Source organism: Pinus tabuliformis, chromosome 1_2, assembly GCF_031772625.1.
Source record: "Pinus tabuliformis cultivar Carrire ecotype Pingquan chromosome 1_2, CPIR1, whole genome shotgun sequence".
In the NCBI taxonomy this organism is placed as follows: Eukaryota; Viridiplantae; Streptophyta; class Pinopsida; order Pinales; family Pinaceae; genus Pinus; species Pinus tabuliformis.
In genome coordinates this window covers 927,402,095-927,427,957 of record NC_142298.1, presented here as the reverse complement: position 1 = coordinate 927,427,957, position 25,863 = coordinate 927,402,095, and the positions used below count along the sequence as shown (strand labels likewise).

The window sequence follows — 25,863 nt, the reverse complement described above, 5'->3', positions numbered from 1 at the left end:
AGTGAGAATTATTCAGCAAAAAATCAGCAAGCAAATTTACAACTTATCTCATTTTCCGTGCCTCACAGCAATCTGGAAATTACAGCAAACAGGACAGCAATAAATGTTGTACGACCTCCGTTTTGTGTGCAGAAAAATCAGCAAACTTCTCCTCGATGTTTGTGCAAAAATCTGCCTTTCACTATGTGCTGAATCAGCTGTACAAATCTGCTCAACTGCTGCCTTGGAATGTGTGCCAAGCTGCTGTCTCCTTCTCCTTCCTGCTCAGAAATCTCTCTTGCTCTCTTGCTCTCCTTCTCCCAATCTGCTCATGAAAGAATGAATGACCTTTTCCTCCTTTTCCTCCTTTAATATAACTCCAAGTGACTTTTGGGTGATCCAAGTGACTTTTGGATGATCTCTAAATCCAATGGCTGAAATAGATTTAGATCAATGGTTGAGATTAAATGCTCATTTAAATCTCACTTTCTATTTTTTAATTCACCCCACTTTAATAAAGACCCACTTAGTCATTTATTTCCAAAGTCACTTTTCCTTTCTAATTTTTCATTGACTTTATAAAAGTCACTTTAAAATTAGACTTAATAACTTTATCACTTAAAGTCACTTTTAAATTAGATTTAACTTTATAAAATTATAAAGTCACTTTAGGAGAAAAATTAAATTCTTTTGGACACTTTTCCCTAGGCCAAAGATCAAAGCCTAAGGGAACCACCTGTCCTCCGGTACCAAATTTCAACACTCCCTCTTACCGAGGAAGGTGTTCCTCACCACACCCATCTTGTCTCTGAAGTAGACATGCTTGCCCCGTGGTAAGGCTTTGGTAAGGATATCTGCAACCTGCTCATCAGTGGAAATATACTCAAGCTTCACAGCTCCCTTCTGAACATAGTCTCTGATGAAATGATATCTGATCCCGATATGCTTTGACCTGTCATGAAATACTGGATTCTCCGTGAGTTTAATGCAACTCTGATTATCACAGTAAATCACTGAAGGTCTCAACAACTGACCAAATAAGCCAAACAACATCTTGCGAAGCCAGATAGCCTCACAACTAGCTAGACTGGCTGCCATATACTCTGCTTCCGCTGAACTCAGTGCTACTGACTGCTGCTTCCGGTTGAACCATGACACTACTGCTGAACCCAACCCAAAACAACACCCTGAAGTGCTCTTCCTATCAGAAGCACAACCTGCCCAATCAGAATCAGTGTATCCTGCCAATCTCACTCCATCTCCCTGCCTGTAGAACAGACCATAATCCACTGTCCCCTGCAAGTACCGCAAAATGTGTTTTGCAGCCACCCAGTGAACCTTCCTAGGCTCACAAATAAACTGACTCATCGTGTTGACTGCAAAACAGATATCTGGTCTAGTGTTGACCAAATACATCAAGGAACCAATCAGCTCCCTGTACAATGTGGGATCCACCAACTCGGAATCCGAAGCATGAAGCTTCTTCCAGTTGGTGATCATCGGTGTCGACATGGGTCTACAATCCTCCATGTGGAATCTGCTAAGGATGTCCACAATATACTTCCCCTGCCCCAGGAAGAAATGCCCCTCCTCCTGCCACACCTCCAAACCCAAAAAGTAATGCATCAAGCCGATGTCCTTCATCTCAAACTCCGCCGCAAGATCTCTCTTGCAGTGCTCTATGAGTCTCTCTGCACCTGTAATGATCAAGTCATCCATATACAGCACCAGAATGAGAGGCTCCTCACCAATCACAATAAAGTAAAGGTTCGAATCTGCCTCACTCTTTGTGAAACCCATCCCCTGCAAGTATGCATCTATCCTGGAGTACCAAGCTCTGGGAGCTTGCTTCAGGCCATAAAGGGCCTTCTTCAATCTGCACACATGGGACTCCTTCCCACGCACCTCAAAGCCCTGTGGCTGCTCAATGTACACCTCCTCCTGTATGAATCCATTGAGAAATGCGGTCTTCACATCCATCTGGTGGATCTTCCAACCCATCTCTGCTGCTATCGATATAATGGAGCGGATCGAAGTATATCGAGCCACGGGAGCGAAGGTCTCCTCATAATCAACTCCCTCTACCTGGGAGAACCCTCTAGCCACAAACCTCGCTTTGAATTTCTCAATGCTGCCATCTGCAGCATGCTTTACCTTGTAAAGCCATCTGGAAGTAACCACGGATTTGCCCTCAGGCCTCGGCACCACCTCCCAAACATCATTCTTCATGATAGAAGAATACTCCTCCTGCATGGCCTCTCTCCAGACCTGCTGGCTAGCTGCCTCCTCATAGCTAGAAGGCTCAGATTCAAGGATGCTGGTAACCATCGCCATATAGCTACAGAACCTCTCAGGTGGTCTACTCTCTCTGACCGGCCTCTTCGGCTCAGCAACAGATGTGGCATCTCTCAAGGTGTCCTGAAGCCACTTGGGCTTCCTCTTCCCTGAGCATGCTTCTCCCATAGGAGAATGAAACTCCTCCTCCTCATCACCATCAGTAGCCTGAACTCCTGACTGTCTGTCTGCTGTCCTCCTGCCTGCACCTGAACCTGTAGAAGCTGAGGTACCGTGTGAACTGTCCATCAGTGGACTCCCTAGTGAACTACTCTGTGAACTGCTCTGCATGCTGCCCGGAGCACCACCCCTCTGGCTCGGCGAGCCACTGCTCACTGATGGACCTGACATCCTCATAGATGTACCTCCGGATCCTCCTGATCCCTGCCCACTGGATCCTTGCGACTGACTCAACTGCTGCTGAGGGTCTGGCTGATCCAGATACTCTAACTCCCGTAACCTCCTAAAGGCCCTGTCCTCCTCGAACTTCACATCCTGTCTGACAACAACTCTCCTCTGTGCAGGAATGTAAATCCGAAAGGCCTTTGAGGTCTCACTGTAGCCCACAAAGATACCCTTCTCTGCGGTGGGCTCTAATTTGGTCCTCTTCTCCTTGGGTATATAGGAGTATGTAATGCATCCAAAGATATGAAGATGACCAAGATCGGGCTTCTTCCCAGAGAAAGCCTCCTCAGGAGTCATGTGCCCCAAGGCACGATGCGGACTCCTGTTCTGCAAGTAAACAGCTGTGTTGCAGGCCTCTGCCCACAAGAACAATGGCAACCCCTGATCATATATCATGGCTTTGGCAGCCCCTATGATGGATTTGTTCTTCCTCTCTGCAACTCCGTTCTGCTGGGGGTTGTAAGGAACAGTAAACTCCCTCCTAATGCCTGCCTCCGCACAATAGTCAACAAACTCTCCAAGGGTGTACTCTCCTCCATTGTCCGACCTCAAGGACTTGATCTTTCGACCTGTCTGAGTCTCCACAAGAGCTCTGAACTCCTGAAACCGCTTGAAGACCTCACTCTTGGTCTTCAAAAAATAAATCCAGGTCCTCCTAGAGTGATCATCAATGAATAACACATAGTACTCATATCCACTCAAGGAAACATGAGACATCCGACCGCTCACATCGGAATGAATCAAATCAAGTATCCCCGTCGCTCTGCTGTCACTGCTGGGAAAAGGGGATTTGGCAAACTTGCCCATCACACAACCTCTACAAGTATCAAAGTGATCAGTACTGAAATCTGGCACACCGGTAGTGATCTCCCGCAATGTCCTCAAGGCTCCATGATACATGTGTCCCGTCCTGCGGTGCCAAATCTCACACAGCTCAGAACTGCTAGCTCTGCTGTCGGTACTACTGCTCAATGCCAAAAGGGGCTGGAATGCAAACTTGTACACCTTTGCATGGCGTACACCTATCACTCTAGCTAAATCAGCTGGAGCGTCCCTGGGATACATCAACACCTGTCCTCCTCTGAACAGTACCTCATATCCTCTGTCCTCCAAAGCTGAGACGGATATGAGGTTCTTCCTCATCCCTGGCACATAAAGAACCTCTGACACCTTCAAGGGAGGTTTGGACTCCCTCTGAAATGTCACTGTCCCCACCCCGACTGCTCTAACAACTCTGTCATCACCGAGTACTACCTCAATATCAGTGCCACTCTCTGAAAGCTCTGAGAAGTACTCCCGGACTCCTGTCATGTGACGTGAAGCCCCACTGTCCACATACCAGATACCTGAAGATGCTCCGCTAATCGAGGGAAAAGCATGCTCCCTCTGAACCTGTGTGGCAGGTGATCCTGTACTAGAGGACTCACACGTAGTGAACGCAAACTCTCGGTCAAAACGACCAGCAAAGTCCTCAATCTCTGCTGAAGCTGCCACGTCCTGGTTCTTCCCCTTCTTCTCCGGACACACAACTGCATAGTGTCCCATCTTTTGACAATTCCAACACTTCACCTTGGAATAGTCCTTCTGTGAGTTACCCTGTTTACCTTTACCTTTGCCTTTGCCCCCACCACTGCTTGTGGAAGCCTGCTTCTTCCCTTTGCCTTTCTTGCCTCCTGCCACCAGTGCTACGTCCTCATCCTGCTCAACTGGCTTGGCTACCCCAAGCTGTCCTTTCCTGATCTCTGTCTAAATACAATCATCCCAAAACCTCTCCCATGTGGGAAGGGTCTCACGTGCACAAACCCCATCAGCAAAGTTCAACCATGAACAGGGGAGGCCATTCACTGCAATACGCACCAACTCAGTGGATGGAATGGCCTCTCCAATCGCTGCCAACTCATCTCTCACATTGGTAATCTTTGTGAGATATCCAGCTGCACTATCATTCCCCATCTTAATGTTCTTCAGCTTCTCCTTCAGGACCATCTTCCGGTTCTCATTGGTACTCTGGTAGAGATTGGACAATGCTGTCCACATCTCATGGGCATTGCTCTTTCCTCTCACATGAGGAATGCAATGGTCTTTGATTCCGTCTAGAATCAGCCTCTTACCCTTATTGTTCTTCTTTTTATACTCAGCCAACTGAGTAACATCAGTGGGCACAACAACAGGGTTCTATGCGGTATGCACCATGATATCCCAGAGTTTTGCCTCCTCAAAGATACTCTGCATTCTCTCCTTCCAAACGTTGTAATTTATATGCCCATCCAGCCTATCCTCCACCCTCAATCCCAATGACATCCTGCTGTCCTAAAACTGAAAAATAGCACTGTTGTAGTAAAGATAAAACTGTTGTTTATGAAAAAATCAGCTTGCTGGAATTTTCTGAGTGAAAAATCAACAACTGTAATTTTTCTTTTTGCTGTCCCAAACTGCCCTTCAGCACTCAAGCTCTGATACCATGTAAAAATTTATGTTTTCCCACCCCGGTTTTCAGTTTCACCTTATTTCTCCCATGTAGTTAAATGCCCATTCCCATAACCATACATTTAACAGACTGAAAAAAGTAAATATGGCTGAAAACACAAATTCTGGAAATTTTTCAGAATGCTGGAAATTGCAGAAATAAAAATCAGCAATTAAAAACAGCCATTAAAACACATTAAAACACTGATATTTTTGGTCAACTTGACCCTGGAAAAACCCCCTACAACTCTTGGGGAAAACCAGTTTGAGAGCTCTTCTTTATTTCTGAAAATTGCCTTTTTACAGTGAGAATTATTCAGCAAAAAATCAGCAAGCAAATTTACAACTTATCTCCTTTCCCGTGCCTCACAGCAATCTGGAAATTACAGCAAACAGGACAGCAATAAATGTTGTACGACCTCCGTTTTGTGTGCAGAAAAATCAGCAAACTGCTCCTCGATGTTTGTGCAAAAATCTGCCTTTCACTATGTGCTAAATCAGCTGTACAAATCTGCTCAACTGCTGCCTTGGAATGTGTGCCAAGCTGTTGTTTCCTTCTCCTTCCTGCTCAGAAATCTCTCTTGCTCTCTTGCTCTCCTTTTCCCAATCTGCTCATGAAAGAATGAATGACCTTTTCCTCCTTTTCCTCCTTTAATATAACTCCAAGTGACTTTTGGGTGATCCAAGTGACTTTTGGGTGATCTCTAAATCCAATGGCTGAAATAGATTTAGATCAATGGTTGAGATTAAATGCTCATTTAAATCTCACTTTCTATTTTTTAATTCACCCCACTTTAATAAAGACCCACTTAGTCATTTATTTCCAAAGTCACTTTTCCTTTCTAATTTTTCATTGACTTTATAAAAGTCACTTTAAAATTAGACTTAATAACTTTATCACTTAAAGTCACTTTTAAATTAGACTTAATAACTTTATCACTTAAAGTCACTTTTAAATTAGATTTAACTTTATAAAATTATAAAGTCACTTTAGGAGAAAAATTAAATTCTTTTGGACACTTTTCCCTAGGCCAAAGATCAAAGCCTAAGGGAACCACCTGTCCTCCGGTACCAAATTTCAACATTCATCCTCAACGTTGCATATAAATAGAAGGTGCATCTACCTCGGACATCATTCATTCTCACTGTTGAAGTTTCTAAGTTTACGTAGTTTAGAAACGGACATCATTCATTCTCACTGTTGAAGTTTCTAAGTTTACGTAGTTTAGAAACCCTTCATGCACTTTTTCTGATTTATTCATACCTACTTGTTATTTTTCTTTAACAAGTTATTTACAAAGTAAATACTGAAAATAAACACCAGTGCATGCTCAACATATTACAGATTAGCAACTAAAAGAAACAAGAACAAACACACCACATGACACCATTATTCTTAGACCAATGTCCCCGGAAAAACCCAATGTGGGAAAATCGGTGCAACTATCTGAGGGTTTTCTTATTAAGCAATATCAGATGGGTGTCGAAACTGGCCTACCCAACAGAGAATTTCCTTAGCAGCTATACCTCACAGTGTGAGAGAAATCTCCTAGTTGAAACCCCAGAAAATCCTTCCGGCAACTGTTCAGCACAAAACTGCTCCTGCAACCCCAGTGTCTGCCCAATCAGAACTACGTCAACCCCTCTCTGTCTCACGTTGGCCCTGCGTTAGCTCTGGGAGCCTCTACGTCAGCTACGTTGACCCCCCTGGTGCTCTATGCAGCACTTGGCTGCCTCTACGTGGCCCTGCATGAGCCCTTGTTGGCTCTGTGTCACTCTCTTTGGCTACTGCACTGCTCTCCCGGCACAATCTTTGCCTTCTCTGTTTCTCTGTACTCAATGCCCCTCAGCTGCTCTCCCGATCACTGATTCTATCTCTTTTAGCAAACCCCGCTCTAGAGAATAGAATGACTGATCACTCTGGTGTATTCTCCAAGTGACCCTCAAGCCTCCTCTTATACTTTTCTCGTTGACATATCAACAACCGAGATTAAGTCCCTAATCAACGGCTAAGATTAGATCTGGATTGATCCATGTCTTTCGAACCACTCTAACACAAATTCATATTAATACACATTATTATTTTATTTTCTTATTAATTATTTTAATATCTCCTGATCTGTTTAGAATCTGCCCAAACCCTTTCTGGGTATTGGAGATCTCATGTGCCCCAACCTCTCTACCAGATTTCGTGGCTAGAGCACATTTGATGCTACCCCAAATCAACACTCCCTCTTGGCGAGGACTGTGCTCTAGCAATACTTCTCACTGAGTATTACTCTGATCATCCGGCATCTGTACCTGTGTTGATGCTAGGCCTTCCTGCCCAACATCCTCAGCACTGTTGCCTCCTGTACTGTTGCCCATGGTTCTGCCACTGTCGCTGCTGCATCTATACGACAGCTCCCTCTGCATCCGTGTTGTTGCTAGTCCTTTCTCCCAGCACTGCATCTGCACTACACCTCCTCTCATCATGCTGCATCGTGCTATCCATTGCTGCACTGCAACTCAGTTACTGAGAAGTAAGTAACTAATCTCCCAATTTGACCTCCCTGTTGGGCTAAAGACACCCACTGATGTTGAAGCTCCCTCTGCTACTGACAAGTGCTCCCTCTCTGACCTCTGCGTCGCTGCAACAACTCCCAGCGTCTCGCACCGTTGCACACCTCTCTGCCTTCTTGCACTAATGCAACACTCTTGTGCCTCTCGCATTGCTGCAGCCTGCTAGCTCTGCTCTGTTTCGAGACTCCTGCACTGTAGCTCTCTCTGCCACTTCATCTGCATCTGTCTCTACCCACTCAAGCAGTCCTGCTACTCCTCGTCGAGGATCCCGTAACAAGGTCTAATACAAGAGGCCAGGTACCTCAAGGATCCTACCCCTCATCGCCTATAGTCTGCCTGACTACAGCTCGATGTCTCCCCACTTCTGCTCAAGTGGCGCGTGTGCACTCATGGCACAGTCATCGTCTGTCAAAACTTCCTTCTCTGTCTGTGTTGGCGCTGCCTTAGTCTCGGAAGACTCTCCCTTACTCTTCTTCCTTGGGCACTGGATCGCATAATGACCCATCTCCCCATAGTCGAAGCACTTGATCTTGGAGAGATCTTTCTTCTTCCACTTCTCCTGCTTTCCCTCAAATGCTAGGGCCACATCCTCCTCCTCCTGCTTGACCTTGATCCCTTTGCTGCTATTACCTGTCTTCGACTGTCGTCTAATCTCTTCCTGGCGAAGCACTGCCCACATCTCGTCCCAAGGTGGAAGAGTCCCTCCGCCCAGGATACTCTGGACAAACACTTCCCAATCATTTGAGACAGCGTTCAGGGTTGTCCTCGCCATAATCTCCTGATCCGGTGTCGCTCCTATAGCAGTCAACTGGTGTCGGATCTCATTCAGTCCTCCGAGGAAGGTGTCAATCGATTGACCCTTCTTCATCTGATATGACCTCATCTGGTTCTCAAGCATCATTCTTCTCTGCACAGAAGTATGCTAGTATAGGTTCTTGAGAGCCTCCCACATCTCAACTGTCGTTTCCTTCTTGGCTATATGTGGTACCACATGATCCTTGACCCCGTCAAGGATAATGCACTCGGCCCTCGCCATCGCCAATTTGTACTTGTCGTTATCATTGGGGTTGACTGGGATAGCTATAACCTTCAAGGTGAAGTTCTTGACACGATTCTCGTCAAGCACTGATAAGATTCTGGCCTTCCATACTGAGAAGTTCGATGCTCCATCCACTCTATCCTAGTCTCTTATCCCGTGTAGTTCCATGATGCTCCTCTACTTCCCTCCTAGAAGTTCTTTGTTCGACTCCTCTGAGTCTCTACTTCCCGTCTGGAAGTTCTCTTCTGGACTCCCTCTGGGTCCTGATTTCCCTCCTGGAAATCCTTCTGTCGCTTGTCGAGATGCCCCCTACTCTGATCATCTTGTGCAACTGCACTGCTGATCCAGGTTCCTCGGCTAGAAACCCTCGGTAACAACTCCTCTGGCCCTGCTCTATCAAGTATTGTTCTGACTACAGTACCTCACCAACTCCACTCTACAATATTTCTGCAGCCTTCTAGACTCCAGCAACTACCTCTCTGTGAACTGCGTCAACCCCTCTCTGCCTCATGCTGGCTCTACGTCACCCCAGATGGGTCTGCGTCAGCCCTAGGATGCCCTGCGTCAGCAACGTTGGCCTCTCTGAGGCTCTGCGCAGCTCCCGGCTTCTTCTGTGTGGCTCTAGCTGGCTCTGCATCACACTTCTTGGCTTCTGCGTTGCTAGAAACAGCTTATGTCACCTCGGGACAACTGTTTTATGTTGCTATTGCTCCGCTCAGTTGATGTCTTTTAGTCCTCTTGTGATCTGCAATCACGCTCTGATACCATGTTGAAGTTTCTAAGTTTACTTAGTTTAGAAACCCTTCATGCACTTTTTCTGACTTATTCCTACCTACTTGTTATTTTTCTTTAACAAGTTATTTACAAGTAAACACTGAAAATAAACACCAATGCATGCTCAACATATTACAGATCGGTAACTAAAAGAAACAAGAACAAACACACCACATGACACCATTATTTTTGGACCAATGTACCCAGAAAAACCCAATGCAGGAAAACCGGCGCAGCTATCTGAGGGTTTTCTTATTAAGAAATATCAGAGTACAATCTGGGTGTCGAAACTAGCCTACCCAATAGAGAATTTCCTTAGCAGCTATATTTCACAGTTTGAGAGAAATCTCCTGGCTGAAACCCCGGAAAATCCTTCCAACAACTCTTCAACACAAAACTGCTCCTACAACCCCAGCGTCTGCCCAATCTGGACTGCGTCAACCCCTCTCTGTCTCACACTGGCCCGGCGTCAGCCTTTCTTGGCCTGCGTCAGCCCCAAGAGGCCCTACGTCAGCTCTAGGAGCCTCTACATCAGCTACGCTGGCCCCTCTAGTGCTCTGCGTAGCACTTGGCTACCTCTGCGTGAGCCCTTGCTAGCTCTGTGTCACTCTCTTAGGCTGTTGTGCTTCTCTCCCGGCATAATCTCTACCTTCTCTATTTCTCTGTACTCAGTGCCCCTCAGCTACTCTCCCGATCACTGATTCTATCTCTCTTAGCAAACCCCGCTCTAGAGAATAGAATGATTGATCACTCTGGTGTATTCTCCAAGTGACCCTCAAGCCTCCTCTTATACTTTTTTCGTTGACATATCAACGACCGAGATTAAGTCCCTAATCAACGACTAAGATTAAATCTGGCTTGATCCATGTCTTTTGAACCACTCTAACACAGATTCATATTAATACACATTAATATTTTATTTTCCCTAAGTTTAGACTTAGGGACTCCATTAAAAATATTAATTATTTTAATATCTCATGATCTATTTAGAATCTGCCCAAACCCTTTTTGGGTATTGGAGATCTCATGTGCCCCAACCTCTCCACCAAATTTCGTGGCTAAAGCACATCCGATGCTACCCCAAATCAACACTCACACATATCTCTCTCTCAGTTGATTGGGTTATACAACTTCAGGGCAACCTTCTCTCTCTCCACACGTGCGAAGGACAGACTGCGTTTTTCTTTGGAATTCTCTGTTTCGGCAGGCCATATTTTTGGGCACAGAAATCGAGGCAAACAAAGTTGTTTAACCAGTGTTGACCGCAGGTTTGACCTCTGCGTTGACCAAGTTTGACTGTCATTTTCGAGGTTGTTTTGGGCTGATTCAGATGACTATTGGAGGACAAATTGACTAGTTTTGACCGAGCTGTTTTGGAGGAGAAATTATGCCGTGTTGACCAGCGTTGGCTTTGTGGTTAGGGTTTCTTGTCGCTGTTGTTTGACTGGACAAATTTGACTTTGATTGGGCAAGTGAATTTTACATATTGTACTCTCTCTCGGCTGAACGTTTGAAGAATAATTAGAAGAATTGATCGAAGGATTCCCCACATTGGGGTTTGTCCCTGGCATGCGCCACATCTTGTGTCCTCTTGTCTTGGCTAGTCTTCTACTGTTTTTATTTATGTTCTATCTGCATTTATTGTCATGTTAATATGATTGCTAATCTGGAAATTGATACTGGGCTAATAAGAAAATTGAATTAAATTGCTCTTAAGCATAGAACATACCATTGTTATCTAAAATTAATAGTAGGACCTTTAGGAGGTCACATGGGTCCGATCCAACAGTGCTAGAGGATTGGGATTGAGAGGCTCTAAAGACTAAGGATGGACCAACAGCACCAACAACAAGGACACAGTGTTCTAATCAAGAGGATCAATAGATATTCCTATGAACTTTATCACGAGGAGGCCGAGATGGACTGAGAAGACTTTGTGGGATTTTGAGGAGCATGTAGAGGCTCTTAGCAACACTTTCAAGCAGAGTTGACCACCGAGGAGATTTTCCAACTACATGCCCTTGATGAGCAGCATTAGTGAGGCCAAGCCTTCTACTTTTGAGGATGCAGTAGACCAGCAAGTTTGGAAGGATGCCATGGTGACAAAGTACAACTCCATCATGAAGAATGATGTATGAGAGATTGTACCAAGGCCTAAAAAGAAATAAGTGGTCACTTCTCAATGGATCTATAAGATCAAGAATGCATCAAATGGCAGTGTCGAGAAGCATAAGGCAAGGTTCATGGCGATAGGGCTTTTCCAAAAGGAGGGAGTAGACTATGAGGAGACTGTTGCTCCTGTCACCAAATATGCATCGATCAGGAGTCATTTCTATTGCTTCAAAGATGGAGTGGAGGATACATCAAATGGATGTGAAGATTACCTTCATTAATGGGGTAATTAAGAAAGAGGTGTATATTGATTAGCCTCAAGGATTTGAGACGTATGGGAGAGAGTCCCATGTATGCAGGTTGAAGAAGGTATTATATTGATTTAAGCACGCACCTCAAGCATGGTACTCAAGGATTGATGGGTACTTGCCTGAATTGGGATTCACCAAGAGTGAGGCAGATTCCAACTTGTACTATGTACTTGTTGATGGTGATCTGCTCATCTTGGTGCTCTATGTGGATGATCTCTTTATGAGGGATCTGAGAGGTTCATAAAAATGTACAAGGAGGACCATGCTTCAGAGTTCAAAATGAAGGACATGGCGATGATGCACTAATTTCTGGGATTGGAGGTGTGGCAGTGGTTAGGAGACATATTCCTTGGGTAGGGCATGTGATTGATATCCTGAAGAGATTTGTGTTGGAGGATGTTGATAAATGAGACTAGTTTCGGCCTTCATAATTGTAATTGAGTCATATTTGTCAAAAAGGAAGAAAAAGAAAATTATTATAAAATAAAATTTATTTTTATGAGCATGGGTTTCATGCTCTATGTGTTTTGTTTCTAGGTCAAACCTCGATTGAAGGCTTTTAGGTTTGTGTCTTGAGTCTTTGTCATTATCATTATATTTTAGACCCTTCTTGGGCTTTTTGTGTCAAGAAAGAAAAGGATTTATGTCATAAAAATATGTCTTGTCCCTCCTCCACCAAGTCGGCTCATTCCATTGTCTAGTCAACCTCATGAAGGGATTTGTCCACCTTGTAAAAACTATAAATAAAAGGAGCACTCGACCTATTGTTATGATCATCAAGAGACAACTCAGTCTGCAGTTCGAAGTGCAAAAGAAGTGAAGAAAGGGATGCGAAGAAGAGACAACTCAGCAAAGAAGGAAGAAAAGTTTATCAAGCAAAGAAGACCAAAAATTATGTGTTTTTGTGCCACACATGCAAAGGATTTGAGGCAAGTTGCAAGGGCCGAAGGTGCAGGCCAAATTTCAAGAGTTGCAGGGAAGAAGCCAAGATTTTTGATGCTTTGATTTGAAGAGCTTGTGTTAAGGGCTGACTTGGTGGATGGAGGAAGTTTATTTCTTGGTCAAAAGGTCTAGGTTGTCTCATTTGATTTGGTTCTAAAGAAAAGAAGATTTTTTGGGTTTTCCCCTAGAAGAGGGGTTTTGCCCTGGCTTAGTGTCTACACCTTGTGTTCTCTATTGTGTTTGTGATCTTCATTGTTTGGCATTTGTCTTGATGATAAGAATACAATAATTGGAAAGAAGAATTAATAAGAAACATCACAAGAAAGTGTCAAAGGAAGAGAAATCAATTTAATAAAAACCCTAACTATGTTGCCCTAAGGATTTCTCAACAGAGGATTGCAGGGCTATGGCAACACCCATGATTACCAACTTGAAGAAGCTTAATGCTTCTGAGAGTAAGTTGGTAGATCCCACATTGTACAAGTAGTTGATAAGGTCCTTGATGTATTTGGTCAACACTGGACCAGATATTTGTTTTGTTGTGAACGCATGCAGCCAGTTCATGGTGGAGCCAAGGAGGGTCCATTTGGTGGTAGCGAAACCTGTGCTCGGGATTTGGTGGAGTGCAATTGCAGGGCTACAAGATTCAGATTGTGCTGAGTAATTCAAGTTGTTGTTTCAACATGGGATCATGGTTTAGCAGGAAGCAGCACTCAACAGCACTTAGCTCAGTAGATGTCGAGTACATGGTTGCAAGTTTGGTGAGTTGTGACGCCATGTGGCTTCACGAAATGCTCACAAGCTTATTTGGTCTTGAAATGGGGCCCACAGGGATTCACTACAATAATCAAAGTTGCATCAAGCTTTCAAAGAATCCAATGTTTCATGATAGGTCCAAACACATAGAGATCATGTGCCACTTCACTAGAGGAAGGGTCTAGAGATTTGTTGTGAGATTGCAGTACATTTCCACAAATGAGAAAGTAGCAGATATTCTCACCAAACCTCTAGTGAAGGGGAAGTTTGTGTTTTACAGGGACAAACTAGGGTGGTGGAGAATCTCATCCTTGATAGGAAGAAGTGTTGATTTTGTAGCTTCAAAAGGTCTTCTCCACAAGCTAAATGTCTAACATGTAGGAGGAAATGCTTCTTTAGGTGCTTGTTCAAGAGTAGCAAGTAAAATGGTTTATTTCCTAAGTTTTAACTTAGGAAAAACACATTATTTAATTTAATTAATTAATGTTGGCTAATTGAACAAATCTGTAAGGATAAATATTTAAGTGACTTAGATCTAATCTCAGCCATTGATCTAAGTGGGTTAGGACTTATCCTCGCCATCTATAACTTTGAGGATTGAGGGTTAGGAATTTTGCTCAATTTGAAATTATAAAAAGAGCCCAAGGGAGAGGATGAAGACACAATTGTTTTTGGAGAGATTCTAGCAAACTCGCATGAATTAATTGCAAGTTTGTGAAGAGGCTGAAGAAATCAGAAACGTGTGTAACTAGGAGCTCGAGAGAGAACATTTTTTGTAGGTGGAGTGCACAAGAGGGGGGGCATTATTTGCTTGAGGTTGAGACCAAGGTGCGTCGTGGCCTTGGATAGGCCAAGAGGGTCGAGGTAGAATTTGTGGAGTGGTGTCGCAAAGTGTAGGGGGGCCAAGAAAGTTGAGGCCGCACTAGTGGAGAGGTCAAGCTGCTCAAGAGGGCCGAACTTGTCAGAGACAATGAGCAAAGTGCAAGATGAATTTCTGGGGGCTGATTTTGCCAGGTTCCATTAGTTATAGTTTTTGTGTATTTTCAAAGGACCATTTTCCCTAATAAGGGAGTCTCTAATTTTTCTAAGAAGATTTTAACGAGGAAAAATTTGGAGGGCAACATTTTCACTGTTTGTTTGTGATTTTTTCTGAATATTTCCGCAGCAAAATTATTGAGTTAAAAGTACCAAAGTATTTCTGTTTCTAGTTTTCAGAATTTATTTACAGCAGAAAATTAATTTGTTGGGTAAAATATTTTCTAGTAATAAAATGCTGCAAAGATACAAAAATCTGAAACTGGTAGTTGGAGATTAACATGCACGACTATTTGTACACCCGCGTGGATGTTGTTGTACCTGCTTCCCAGTATGATCTGCAAATTCTTGCTTGGCTACCCAAAAATCTATATTTTGATTTCTGGTTGTTGGGTTTTCCTCCTCTTGCTACTACCCGTTTGCACTCTCCTCCCTTGGACTTGATCTCTAGATGAAATTCCTTCTTCTCCGTTACTGAGATCTCCTTGAGTCATTGTCCTTCCTGACTCAATCACGTAATGTCTCTTGTGTGTCTTCCTCCTTCACCCAACCTTGCTTTTTTAAGCTTAAGTTATTGACCAAATCCACAACCCTAATCTCCAAAATGATCGACAGTTGAGATTAGATCTCAACTCGCTTGAGATCAAATGGTCGAGATTCATCTAATCCACTAATGTGAATAACCTTTGCATTTTATTAGATTAAACTCACTTTCTTATAAAACCAATTACTTTAATAAATCATTTAGTTAAAGTAATTTTGCTAAGGTTGAAGGCTTTGGATGACTTTCACACATCTGGACACTTACACCTATGAGGAAGTACCTGTCCAATGCTACAAAGTTACAAACATCAATGGTTATCATGGTAAGATTGTGTTAGGAAGAACATATTTTATTTACACAGTACAACAGTTTATTAGAGTGCAACCTTCGTTAGCACATATGTTCATGGAGATTAAATCAATTGGTGACTATTTGGAGGGAGACTATGGTTTTATTCTAACATTGATCTCTGTGCACACATGTTGAGGTTCATTTAACTGTTCAATGATTAAATTAATCTAATTGACTTCCCTTTCACACTTACAGGTGTTTGTTGAATTTGGTTGAGGGTTTCTAGTGGACCAAGGCATGCATTATTGTTAAAATTGGCAACTAGGGCCAAACTCCAGCTTGGACAGCTCATATGAAGGAGATGATATTTTTATTGGATTCCTCTTTCAGAGTTGTGCAGGATTGATCTAAAGATCATCTCATTCTGTCAAGCAGAAATGGAATTATGAATTTATTTCTTCTATGGACAAATTGTCAAGGTCGGCTCCAGTCAAATGTAGGCTCATGAAGCCCAACAGATGTGTCTCTTCACCCTCAACGTTGTGTATAAATAGGAGAGACCTTTTCTTCATTTGGACACACCATCAACTCATCTTTCTCTCTCTTCTCTCATTGGTTCGTACAGCAAAAAGTAGCATCTCTTTTCTTCATGTGTTGACTTGGGTTGACTGGAAATTTCAGGCAGAAAATCGCAGATCTGTTTTGGGCCAATTATAGGGCCGTTGACCAGCGTTGACCGAGGGTCAAATCTCCTCCTTTGACTGCGTTTTTCAGGCAGAAAATCTGATCTCTTGAGGCCGCATCTCCTGGCACAGAAATCAAGGAAATTGCAGCAGTTTGACCTCTGTTGACCGCAGGACCTTTGACTGCAGCATTGACCGAGATTTTCAGGACTATTTGGGCTGATTCAGACCGTCTTTGGTGGCCAAGTTGACTGCGTTTGACCGAGCTCATTTGGAGTAATTATTCTGCTGGTTTGACCAGCACTGACTTTCTGGTTAGGGCACCTGTTGACTGCTGTTTGACTAGACTGTTTTGACAGTGATTGGGCAAGTAAATTTTGTATGATGTACCATCTCTCTCTGCTGAACTTTTGAAGAATAATAAGAAGATTTGATCAAAGGGTTTTCCCCACATTGGGGTTTTTCCCTAGCATCTGCCAAACACTATGTCCTCTTGTCTTGGCTTGTCTTCTGCTTATTGTTTATGTTCTATTTGCATTTACTATCAATGTTTATGTGATTGCTAATCTGGAAATTGATATTGGGCTAATAAGGAAAATTGAAGTAAATTGCTCTAAAGCATAGAATATACCATTGTTTTCTAAAATTAACAATTATTTTATTGTTTCTTGGAAAGTTTGGCACATCCTCCTGGGTTGGTTAGACATCTTTATGACATGGCATATGGAGTAATACTTTATCACTGAGATCTAACCACTATTAGAACATCCTCCTAGCATGCACTTCATTTGATAATACTATATTATTTGTGGGTGAACACCTCAATGAAGTCACCGATGGACCTCCAAAATCACATATTCCAACACTTCTTCTTGGAGTGCAATCAGTGTATTCTTTTGTTGGATGCTAACAGCTGGATTATTTGTATAGTTTTAGGATTTAAAAGCCAGTGTTTACAGGTAGCTCACATGTTATTGATTAAATGTTTAACAAGGGTTGGCTTATCTATGGCACTTGAGATAGAGGAATCTTGTCTATGACAATCTATAAGTTTTCTAATTTCAATTGTAATCAATGAAATGAATGCTTCTAAATCTAATTGATAAATGGTAATATGAATTATTTGTCTCATGGTGTTTGTGTATGAGTTTTCCATTTCCCTGCCATATCGTATACGGCTTTTCTGAATATTTGTTGGATCCTTCCCCAACCACCACTATCCGTGTCAGTACAACTTCAAGTTAAATACTATTATGGGATTGATATTACCCCTTGAACTCATGACTGCAGAAATAACACTTAAAATGTTTCAATAAACATTTTTCTCTTTATTTCCTCCACAAAGTGCCCAAAATTTCTAAGAAGAACACATTCAAAAGAACATGTAAATCCTGTAAGATTTCAAGTCAGTAAAATGTAAGATAACCCCTACAAAGCAGATAGAAGCATTCTGAAAGTGCAAACGTACCTTAGCAGTACTGTCATATGAAGCAGTGACCAAGAAATATCCCTCCTGTGGTTCAAATTTGACCTGTGAAACAAGGTGAGAATGAGCAGGTATGATATATACTGATTGCCTCTTCCTTAGGTCCCAAATGCGACAGGTATGATCCTCACTACCAGTTGCTAAGTGGTAACCATTTGGCGAGAAATCTATGCCAAGGACCTACAAGCAAAGAAACAAAATGAAGCACCAAGTTAAAGAATGTCAAAACACTAGTAATTGTTAATAGTGCATAGGCAGCTGATGTACATCAGCGCGACAGCACAGAATAATTAAATGCAAATTCAGAAAAAAAAAAAAAAAAAAAAAAAAAAAAAATTATCATCAATAACAATGTGGAAAACCAATTCTTTGAATGATAAGCAGAGAGAAAACTGTACCACTAAAAGAACTACATAGAATCAGAATCACAAGCAAAGTAGGTATAGTCTATGACAACTGCAGGGAAGAAATGATAGCAACTCACTGGTTTCACATGGCCTTCTAGAGCAAGAATGCTTCTTCCCGTACGAAGATCCCAAATGCGTGCCAATCCATCTAATCCACAGGTTGCTGCTAATGAACCATCACACTGAAAAGCAATCCCATACACACTTCGGCTGTGGCCTTCTTGCAAGAGCAATTCAATACCTGTGTTAACATCCCACAATCTCCACGTCTTGTCAAAGCTAGCAGTGCCCAGATATAGCCCAGATGGGTGAAATGCAAGACGAGCAAGACGATCCAAATGGCCTTCATATGTTTTCATCAGAACTCCCTCAGAATTCCATAGCATTGCAGTACGATCAGCACAGGCAGTCGCTAAATGGCAGTTTGTAGGAGAAAATGCCACATCAGTAACTCGTTCTGTATGTCCCTTTAAAGTAGCAACCTTATTTATGTTTGGTACACTCCATAATTTTGTGACACCACTCCAAGCACTTCAAGCACCATAAACCACAAGTCAACCCTATGGTAACTATAATCATAATCCTTACATAAACAGGCCTTGTTGAAAGGTATTTAAACCACATCCATTTGGTAATATCAAGAATGCCTACCATAAGACTACATGAAATAGAAAGATAATGTATATAAAGAACTGAATAGCCATTATCAGAAGCTAAGAAAACAAAAAGTGAACCAAGGAAACAAAAAAGGAGAATCTCCTCCATAAAGTTCAAGGATCAAAGTGCAGATTGAAGTAGGAGAAACTTAAAGAGCTGTCACTATAATATTGAGTTATTAAACTTCAATCATCTGAACTTGGAAGCTGGAACTGACTTACAGGCAGTTTTAGTCCATGGATTAGACATAATTCAGACCTCAGTAGAAAAGCATCCTCACTTCTGCAAATTGAACAACATGATTTCTGTTCCTCTAATTTTTATATCACATGTAAAAAGTGATTTAATGAGGTCTTTACATGGGGCGTAAAAAGTGATTTAATGAGGTCTTTATAAGGAGAGTTAGGCAAGGAGGTCTTTACATGGGGCGTTTAATAATGCCCTTCATGTTCAAAAGCCTGCCAAGGCCAAGATCGAAAGCACCAAAACTATATTTCCTCATGCCAAAAATTACAGGAGTATAAAGTGGAAGGCTATTTTAAAAGGCTTCATTTACTCATCTATTTGCTTGAACTTCCATTGAGTGCTCTGTTTTTCATCTTGATATTCATCAACAAAGATTTTGTTTTGATATTTTTGGATTTATTTTTGATTTTGCATTTTTGTATATTACTGCTTATTGTTTGGAGGTGCCGGAGTATTGCCTTAGTTTATGTTTCATACACACATTGAAAGTTTTGAACCTACTTTGTCACTATGTAACCACCTATATGACTTTTTTAAATGTTTTTACATGTGATATAAAAATTAGAGGAACAGAAATCATGTTGTTCAATTCGCACAAGTGAGGATGCTTTTCTACTGAGGTCTGAATTATGTCTAATCCATGGACTAAAACTGCCTGTAAGTCAGTTCCAGCTTCCAAGTTCAGATGATTGAAGTTTAATAACTCAATATTATAGTGACAGCTCTTTAAGTTTCTCCTACTTCAAAAATGTACTTTTTATATTTAATGACTAAAAAGTGATTTTTTATAAAGTGAGTTTAACTTTATAAATTTTGGGTCACTTAAGTGATTTAAGTGGGCCCAATGTGAAATTAAGTCATGACTGTTGATCTTGAGATGGCCAGATTGAATCTCAGCCATTGAGATATAGGGTTAGGGATTTTAGTCATTAATGAGAAATAAAAAGAGAAAGGGAGAGGAAGAGGCACATTCTTTGAGGAGAAAGGAGGAAGAGAGGAGCTGAAGAAAAGCAGAGAAGTAGCAGCCAAAGAGGGCACAAATCCCAAGGCATTTAGCAGCTATATTGGGCACATAATTCAAGGCAGTTTTCAGCCATTATTTGCAGGGTCTTACAGCTGGGCCACAGTAGCAATTGCACGATTTTTGAGGGCTGTTCAACAGATCATTGGCACGGAAATTGAGGGCCATACAACGCATTTACTGCTGAGTTGTTTGGCATGATTTTCGAGGGACCGTACAGCAAGGTATTTCTGTACCATACAATGTGTTTTTTGAGGGCTGTACGACTGAGAGAAGGGTGGTCGTACAGGAGGAAAATTGAGTGTGGAAGTGGCTTGGTTTTTGAGATAAGTACTAAGCATTAATTGCTAGAAATTGTATTTGTTGTAACTTCAGAAATTTTCTATAAGCTCTTTAATAAAATTCTTCAACTCTAGTAGTTTTCCCTTCGGTGCTTTTCCAGGGGCTTTGCCCAAAATCTTGTGTGTCAAATGTGTGATGTTCACTGTTCATTTTCAGCTATTAAAGATCAGATTTAGTTATGTGTATTTTTGCTTATAAAAATCAGATTGAATGTGTTTAGGTTAACTTTAAAATGCATTATTTGTGAAGTTTTTATTGGCGATAGAAATCAGATTATTGACTTAGTGTTTGACGAAATTCCTACAAGAGAAAACTAGATTGTAGGTGAAATTCAACATGGTATCAGGGTCAAGTGGGCAGAAAAGCTGAGAACAGTGACCAAACAGCAAGCATAACAACAAACTAAATAGGGTTTTGTGGTTGAAAGGCTGAAAGGGAGCTGGTGTTTACCTTTGGACAGATCTGAGTTTTGGTGTTAGGTTGTTGAGATCAATGACAACAGGTTTGAGGGTGGAAGATAGGCTGAGTTGGGCAGAAAATTTCAGCCCGTGGTGTTGGAAAATGTAACTAGCTTCAGTCTTCATAATCGTATTTGGCTCATGACATGATGTAATTATTGTTCTTGTTAAAAGAAAGAAAAAGAAAAATATTTTTGTAAAACAAAAATCGTTTATTTAAAGAATGGGTTTCTTGCCCATGGTCATTGGTCCTAGGTCGAAGCACCCATTGAGTGCTCTAGGGTTTATGTCTTCAGTCAAAGTCAATGTAATGATGTAAAGGACCCTATTGGGCATATGTATCACAAAAGGAAATACTATTTTGATGTAAAGAAGTGTCTAGAATAACCACCAAGATCAGGTCGGCCAGACCCTTCATGTCGGCCTAGAAGAGGACCTTCCAGCGCTTAAGAAACCCATAAAAGGAGGACTTTGACCTCACTTGGATACACACGCATTGGCATTCATTGATCTATGGCTAAGAAGAATGCAAGATTCCTAGAAGAGGACTAGAAGACCTGCGAATGAAGAAGGAAAATTCGTTGATTTCTGGAGTCCCTCTCTTGTCTAGACTCTAGCTCACATATGTGAAGTTTCTGTGGTATCTAGGGTTTCCACAGGTCTGAGTTTTGTAGAATAAGACTGCAGACTTCATTTGAGGAGCAGAACTACTTGTTGATGGTTGGCCTCGTCTTGGTGAGTTGGTCTTGGGTCTATGGTCTTGGAAGTCATCTTGAATTGATTTTATAAGAAGAGAGTTCTCTGGGTTTTCCCCTGTTGAGGGGTTTTGCCCGTGCTTGGAGCCTATCTCTGGTGTTCTCTTTATTGTCTTTGTGATCTTCTTGTTTGGCACTTGTCTTGATCATATAAAGGAACATAATAATAATAAAGAAATAATGCAATATCACAAGAACTTGTCAAAGATTAAGAAAAATCAATAAAAGAATCCTCATCTATATCTGAATGGAGGCTTCTGTTAAATTAACAAATAAATCTAATAATAAGGAGATTAGAGAATGAGTAACTGTTAAAATTGGCAACTAGGGCCAAACTCCACCTTGGACAGCTCATATGATGGAAATGATATTTTTATTGGATTCCTTTTTCCGAGAGGTGCAAGATCGATCTAAAGATCATCTTGTTTGAATGAGCAGAAGTGAGCTTTTGAATTTAATTCTCACATGTGCAAATTGTCAAGGTCGGCCAGATGTCTAATGTAAGCTCATGTAGCCCCAATAGATGTGTCTCCACCCCTCATCAAATTGTATAAATAAGAGAGACATTCTCCTCATTTGGACATCATCACTCAACACATCTTTCTCTCTCTTCTCCTCATTGGTTTGTACAACAAAGAAGCAGCTCTTCTTCTTCTCACATTGACTTGGTTGAACGAAAATTTCAGACAGAAATCACAGGACTGTTTTGGGTTATTTGCAAGGGCATTGAGCAGCGTTGACCGAGGGTCAGCTCACCTATTTTGACTGTGGTTTTAGGCAATTATTCCAATCTCTTGAGGTCGCATCTCCTAGCATGAAAACCGAGGAAATTGTAGCAGGTTGACCTGCGTTGACTGCAGCGTTGACTCTGTATTGACCGAATTTGGCCAAGATTTTCAGACTGTTTTGGGTTGACTTTGACTGTCTTTGGAGGCCTAGTTGACTGGGTTTGACCGAGCTCATTTGGAGGAGACTTTATGTTGGTTTAACCAACGTTGACTTTCTGGTTAGGGCATCCTGTTGACTGCTGTTTGGCTAGATTGTTTTGACAGTGATTGGGCAAGTAAATTTTGTATGATGTACTCTCTCTCTCTCTATTGAACTTTTGAAGAATAATAAAAAGATTTGATCAGAGGGTTTTCCACACATTGGGGTTTTTCCCCGGCATCCACCAAATATTGTGTCCTCTTGTCTTGGTTTGTCTTCTACTTATTGTTTATGTTCTATGTGCATTTACTATCAATGTTAATGTGATTGCTAGTCTGGAAATTGATATTGGGCTAATAAAAAAAATTAAAGTAAATTGCTCTAAAGCATAGAACATATCATTGTTATCTAAAATTAACATGGTATCAGAGTTGAGGTGAAGACAAATCCGAAGCAAGAGTTAGAAAAGCAATCACTAAGATTTGTTGGACAAGGACAAGATTCAATGGCCTCCTCATCTTACTTCAAATCTGATGGCAAGCTCAATGACAAGTCCGATTATCATGCATGGAAGATGTCTCTTGACTTGACTTAGATTGTTGAACCTCCTTCAAATGCATTGGCTGACACTAAGACAAAGTACAAGAAAGGTGAGGTCAAAGCTAAGATGACCATTAGGGATTCTATTCAAAAGCATTTAGTTGCTTACATCTCCGATCTGGGCACATCTAAGGAGATGTATGACAAGTTGGTTAGCATGTTTAAAGCTAGCAATGCAAACCAAGTCGTCTTTTTCAAGAACAATTTGAAGGACATAAAGAAAGGAAGAGGCAAAGATATCCAATCCTACTTCATAAGGATTACTAAAATAAAAAATGATCTTCTATCTATTGGAGAAGTTATTGCTGATAGGGAGCTCACTCTCATTGCCCTTGGAGGTCTCCCTCGTGAATGGGATGTGTTCAACACTAATATCCTCAATAATGACCAGATTCCAGGTTTTGATGAATTATTGACTAGATGTACTCAAGAAGAGAGAAGGATGATGGAGAGAGACATGCCTTCAAATAGGAATGATCCTACTGCATTCTCCACTCATGCTAAAAAGAAGAACAATGCTGGTTCAAAGAAACAAGGTCAAGGAAGACAGGGATTCAAAGATGGAAGAAAGGGAAGATGCTTCAATTGTAACAAGTTTGGCCACTATGCTAGGGAGTGTCCTAATAAAAAGGATACACCTCGGGATGATGATAACAACAACAACCGCAACAATTTCAAAGGCAACAACAATCAAAGGAATGGCAGGTTCAACAACAAAGGAAAAAGAAATGCTCCCGCTACTCAATATGGAAATGGTCGGCCTCCCAAAAGATCAAGAAACTCCAGGTATGATGAATCTAATGTTGTAGATAACAAGCAAAAAGAATTTTATCTTATATATGCCCTCTCTACTGCCTCTCCTCCAGATACCTTAGATAATTGGTTGATTGATAGTGGTGCCTCAAGGCACTTCTCTAGGTATAAGGAGGCTCTTTCAAATTTGATAAAAAAATATACAAATTTGGAAATCGTTCTTGGAGACAATGCCACTTATCGCATGAAAGGAACTGGGAATTTACTCTTCAATTGAATCAAGGTAACACCATTCATCTAGAAGAAGTAATATATGTACCCGATCTAAAGAACCTGGTATCTATCTTGGCAATGGAGGACAAAGGATTCAAGGTGGCATTCATTGATGGAAAGGTACGTGTTTGGAAAAGAAATTTCAAATAAGCATTCACTTTTGGATTCAGGGTTGACAGCCTATACCAAGTTGGAGGAAGTCCACTAGGAGCTATGTCTTGTGACACATCTCGTCAATCCGAATTATGGCACCAAAGGTTTGCTCATCTTCATTATAACACTCTACCCGATGTAAGGAAGATGGTGACAGGTATGCCCGAATTTAAAGTAGAACATGAAAGTGTTTGTCAGGGTTGTGCCAAAGGAAAGCATACAAGGGGACCATCCCCTCAAGTGATAGCAAGACTACCGATATTTTGCAATTGGTTCATTCTGATCTATCTGGTATGTTGTCTGTGACATCTTTGAGAAGATATTTCTCCGAATATACTCCTGAGCAAAATGGTGTTATTGAAAGGAATAATCGTTCCATTATAGAAGCCACCCATGTCATGCTTCATGATCAAGGCCTTCCGAAGTTCCTATGGGGAGAAACTGCCAACACTGCCGTGTACGTTCAAAATAGATGCCCTCACCAAGCATTTGACTCCAAAACTCCTGAAGAAGTTTTCACCGATAAAAAACCTGATGTTTCTCATTTTAGAATTTTTGGTAGCCCCGTGTATTTTTATGTGACGAAAGAAAAGAGAAGCAAATTGGTTGCATCTAGGAAGAAAGGAACATCTATGGGCTACAGTGAAACTTCAAAGGCATATAGAATCTATGTACCTAGTCAAAGAGAAGTGGAAATAAGTCATGATGTCACCTTCGATGAAGACGCTACCCTTGGGAAGGTTAGATACATTCCTATTCCAAGGAAAGACAAAGAAGAAGATGCAGGAAAGCAAGAAGAACCAAAGGACGAGTTGATGCCCGATGTTGAAGGACCAATGGATCCACCTCCCCATGAGCCAAACTCCTCAAAAAGGAGACCCTCATGGCTCAGGGACACTCTCGAAGATGTCGAGAGACATATTGCACCAAGGGGGGTATTTCGTGAAAGTAAGAAGTCGAATAGGTACCAGGGTACTTAGCTGCCATGAGCACCATTGTTCAAACTGAGCCTTGCACATTCGAAGAAGTTGTGAAGCAACAAGTTTGGAAAGATGCTATGAACGAAAAATATGAGTCAATTATGAAAAATGATGTAAGGGATGTAGTCTCTAAACCCAAGGACAAATCTTTTGTCACCTCGAAATGGCTCTACAAGATCAAGCATTGAGTTGATGGAAGTGTTGAAAAGTTCAAAGTCAGGGTTGTTGCTCGAGGCTTCTCTCAAAAGGAAGGTGTGGACTATGATGAGATATTTGCACCAGTTGCCCGATATACCACCATCCATTCGATCATTGCCCTTGCTGCCTCTCAAGAATGGAATTTACATCAAATGGATGTCAAGACCGCCTTCTTGCATGGCTCACTTAAGGAGGAAGTCTATTTGGAGCAACCTGTGGGGTTCGAAGTTCAAGATCGAGAGACACATGTATGAAAGTTGATGAAAGCCCTTTCTGGGTTAAAGCAAGCTTCCTGTGCTTGGTATGAGAGGATCGACAACTATCTGATGAAGCTGGGTTTTACAAGAAGCGAAGCTGATCCGAACCTTTACTTC

At 41.7% G+C, this 25,863-nt stretch overlaps 1 protein-coding gene across 1 annotated transcript in view; it reads right to left on the bottom strand.

Annotated features, from left to right (window-relative positions):
- LIS (WD-40 repeat family protein / small nuclear ribonucleoprotein Prp4p-like protein) overlaps window positions 1-25,863 on the bottom strand; it is a 171,850-nt gene that overhangs the window by 79,389 nt on the left and 66,598 nt on the right. The window contains exons 3-4 of the mRNA XM_089396242.1: window positions 18,204-18,657; window positions 17,702-17,899 (exon numbers count right to left, since the gene is read on the bottom strand). Coding sequence (XP_089252368.1) covers window positions 17,702-17,899; window positions 18,204-18,657 — 652 coding nt within the window. The remainder of the gene's footprint in view (window positions 1-17,701; window positions 17,900-18,203; window positions 18,658-25,863) is intronic.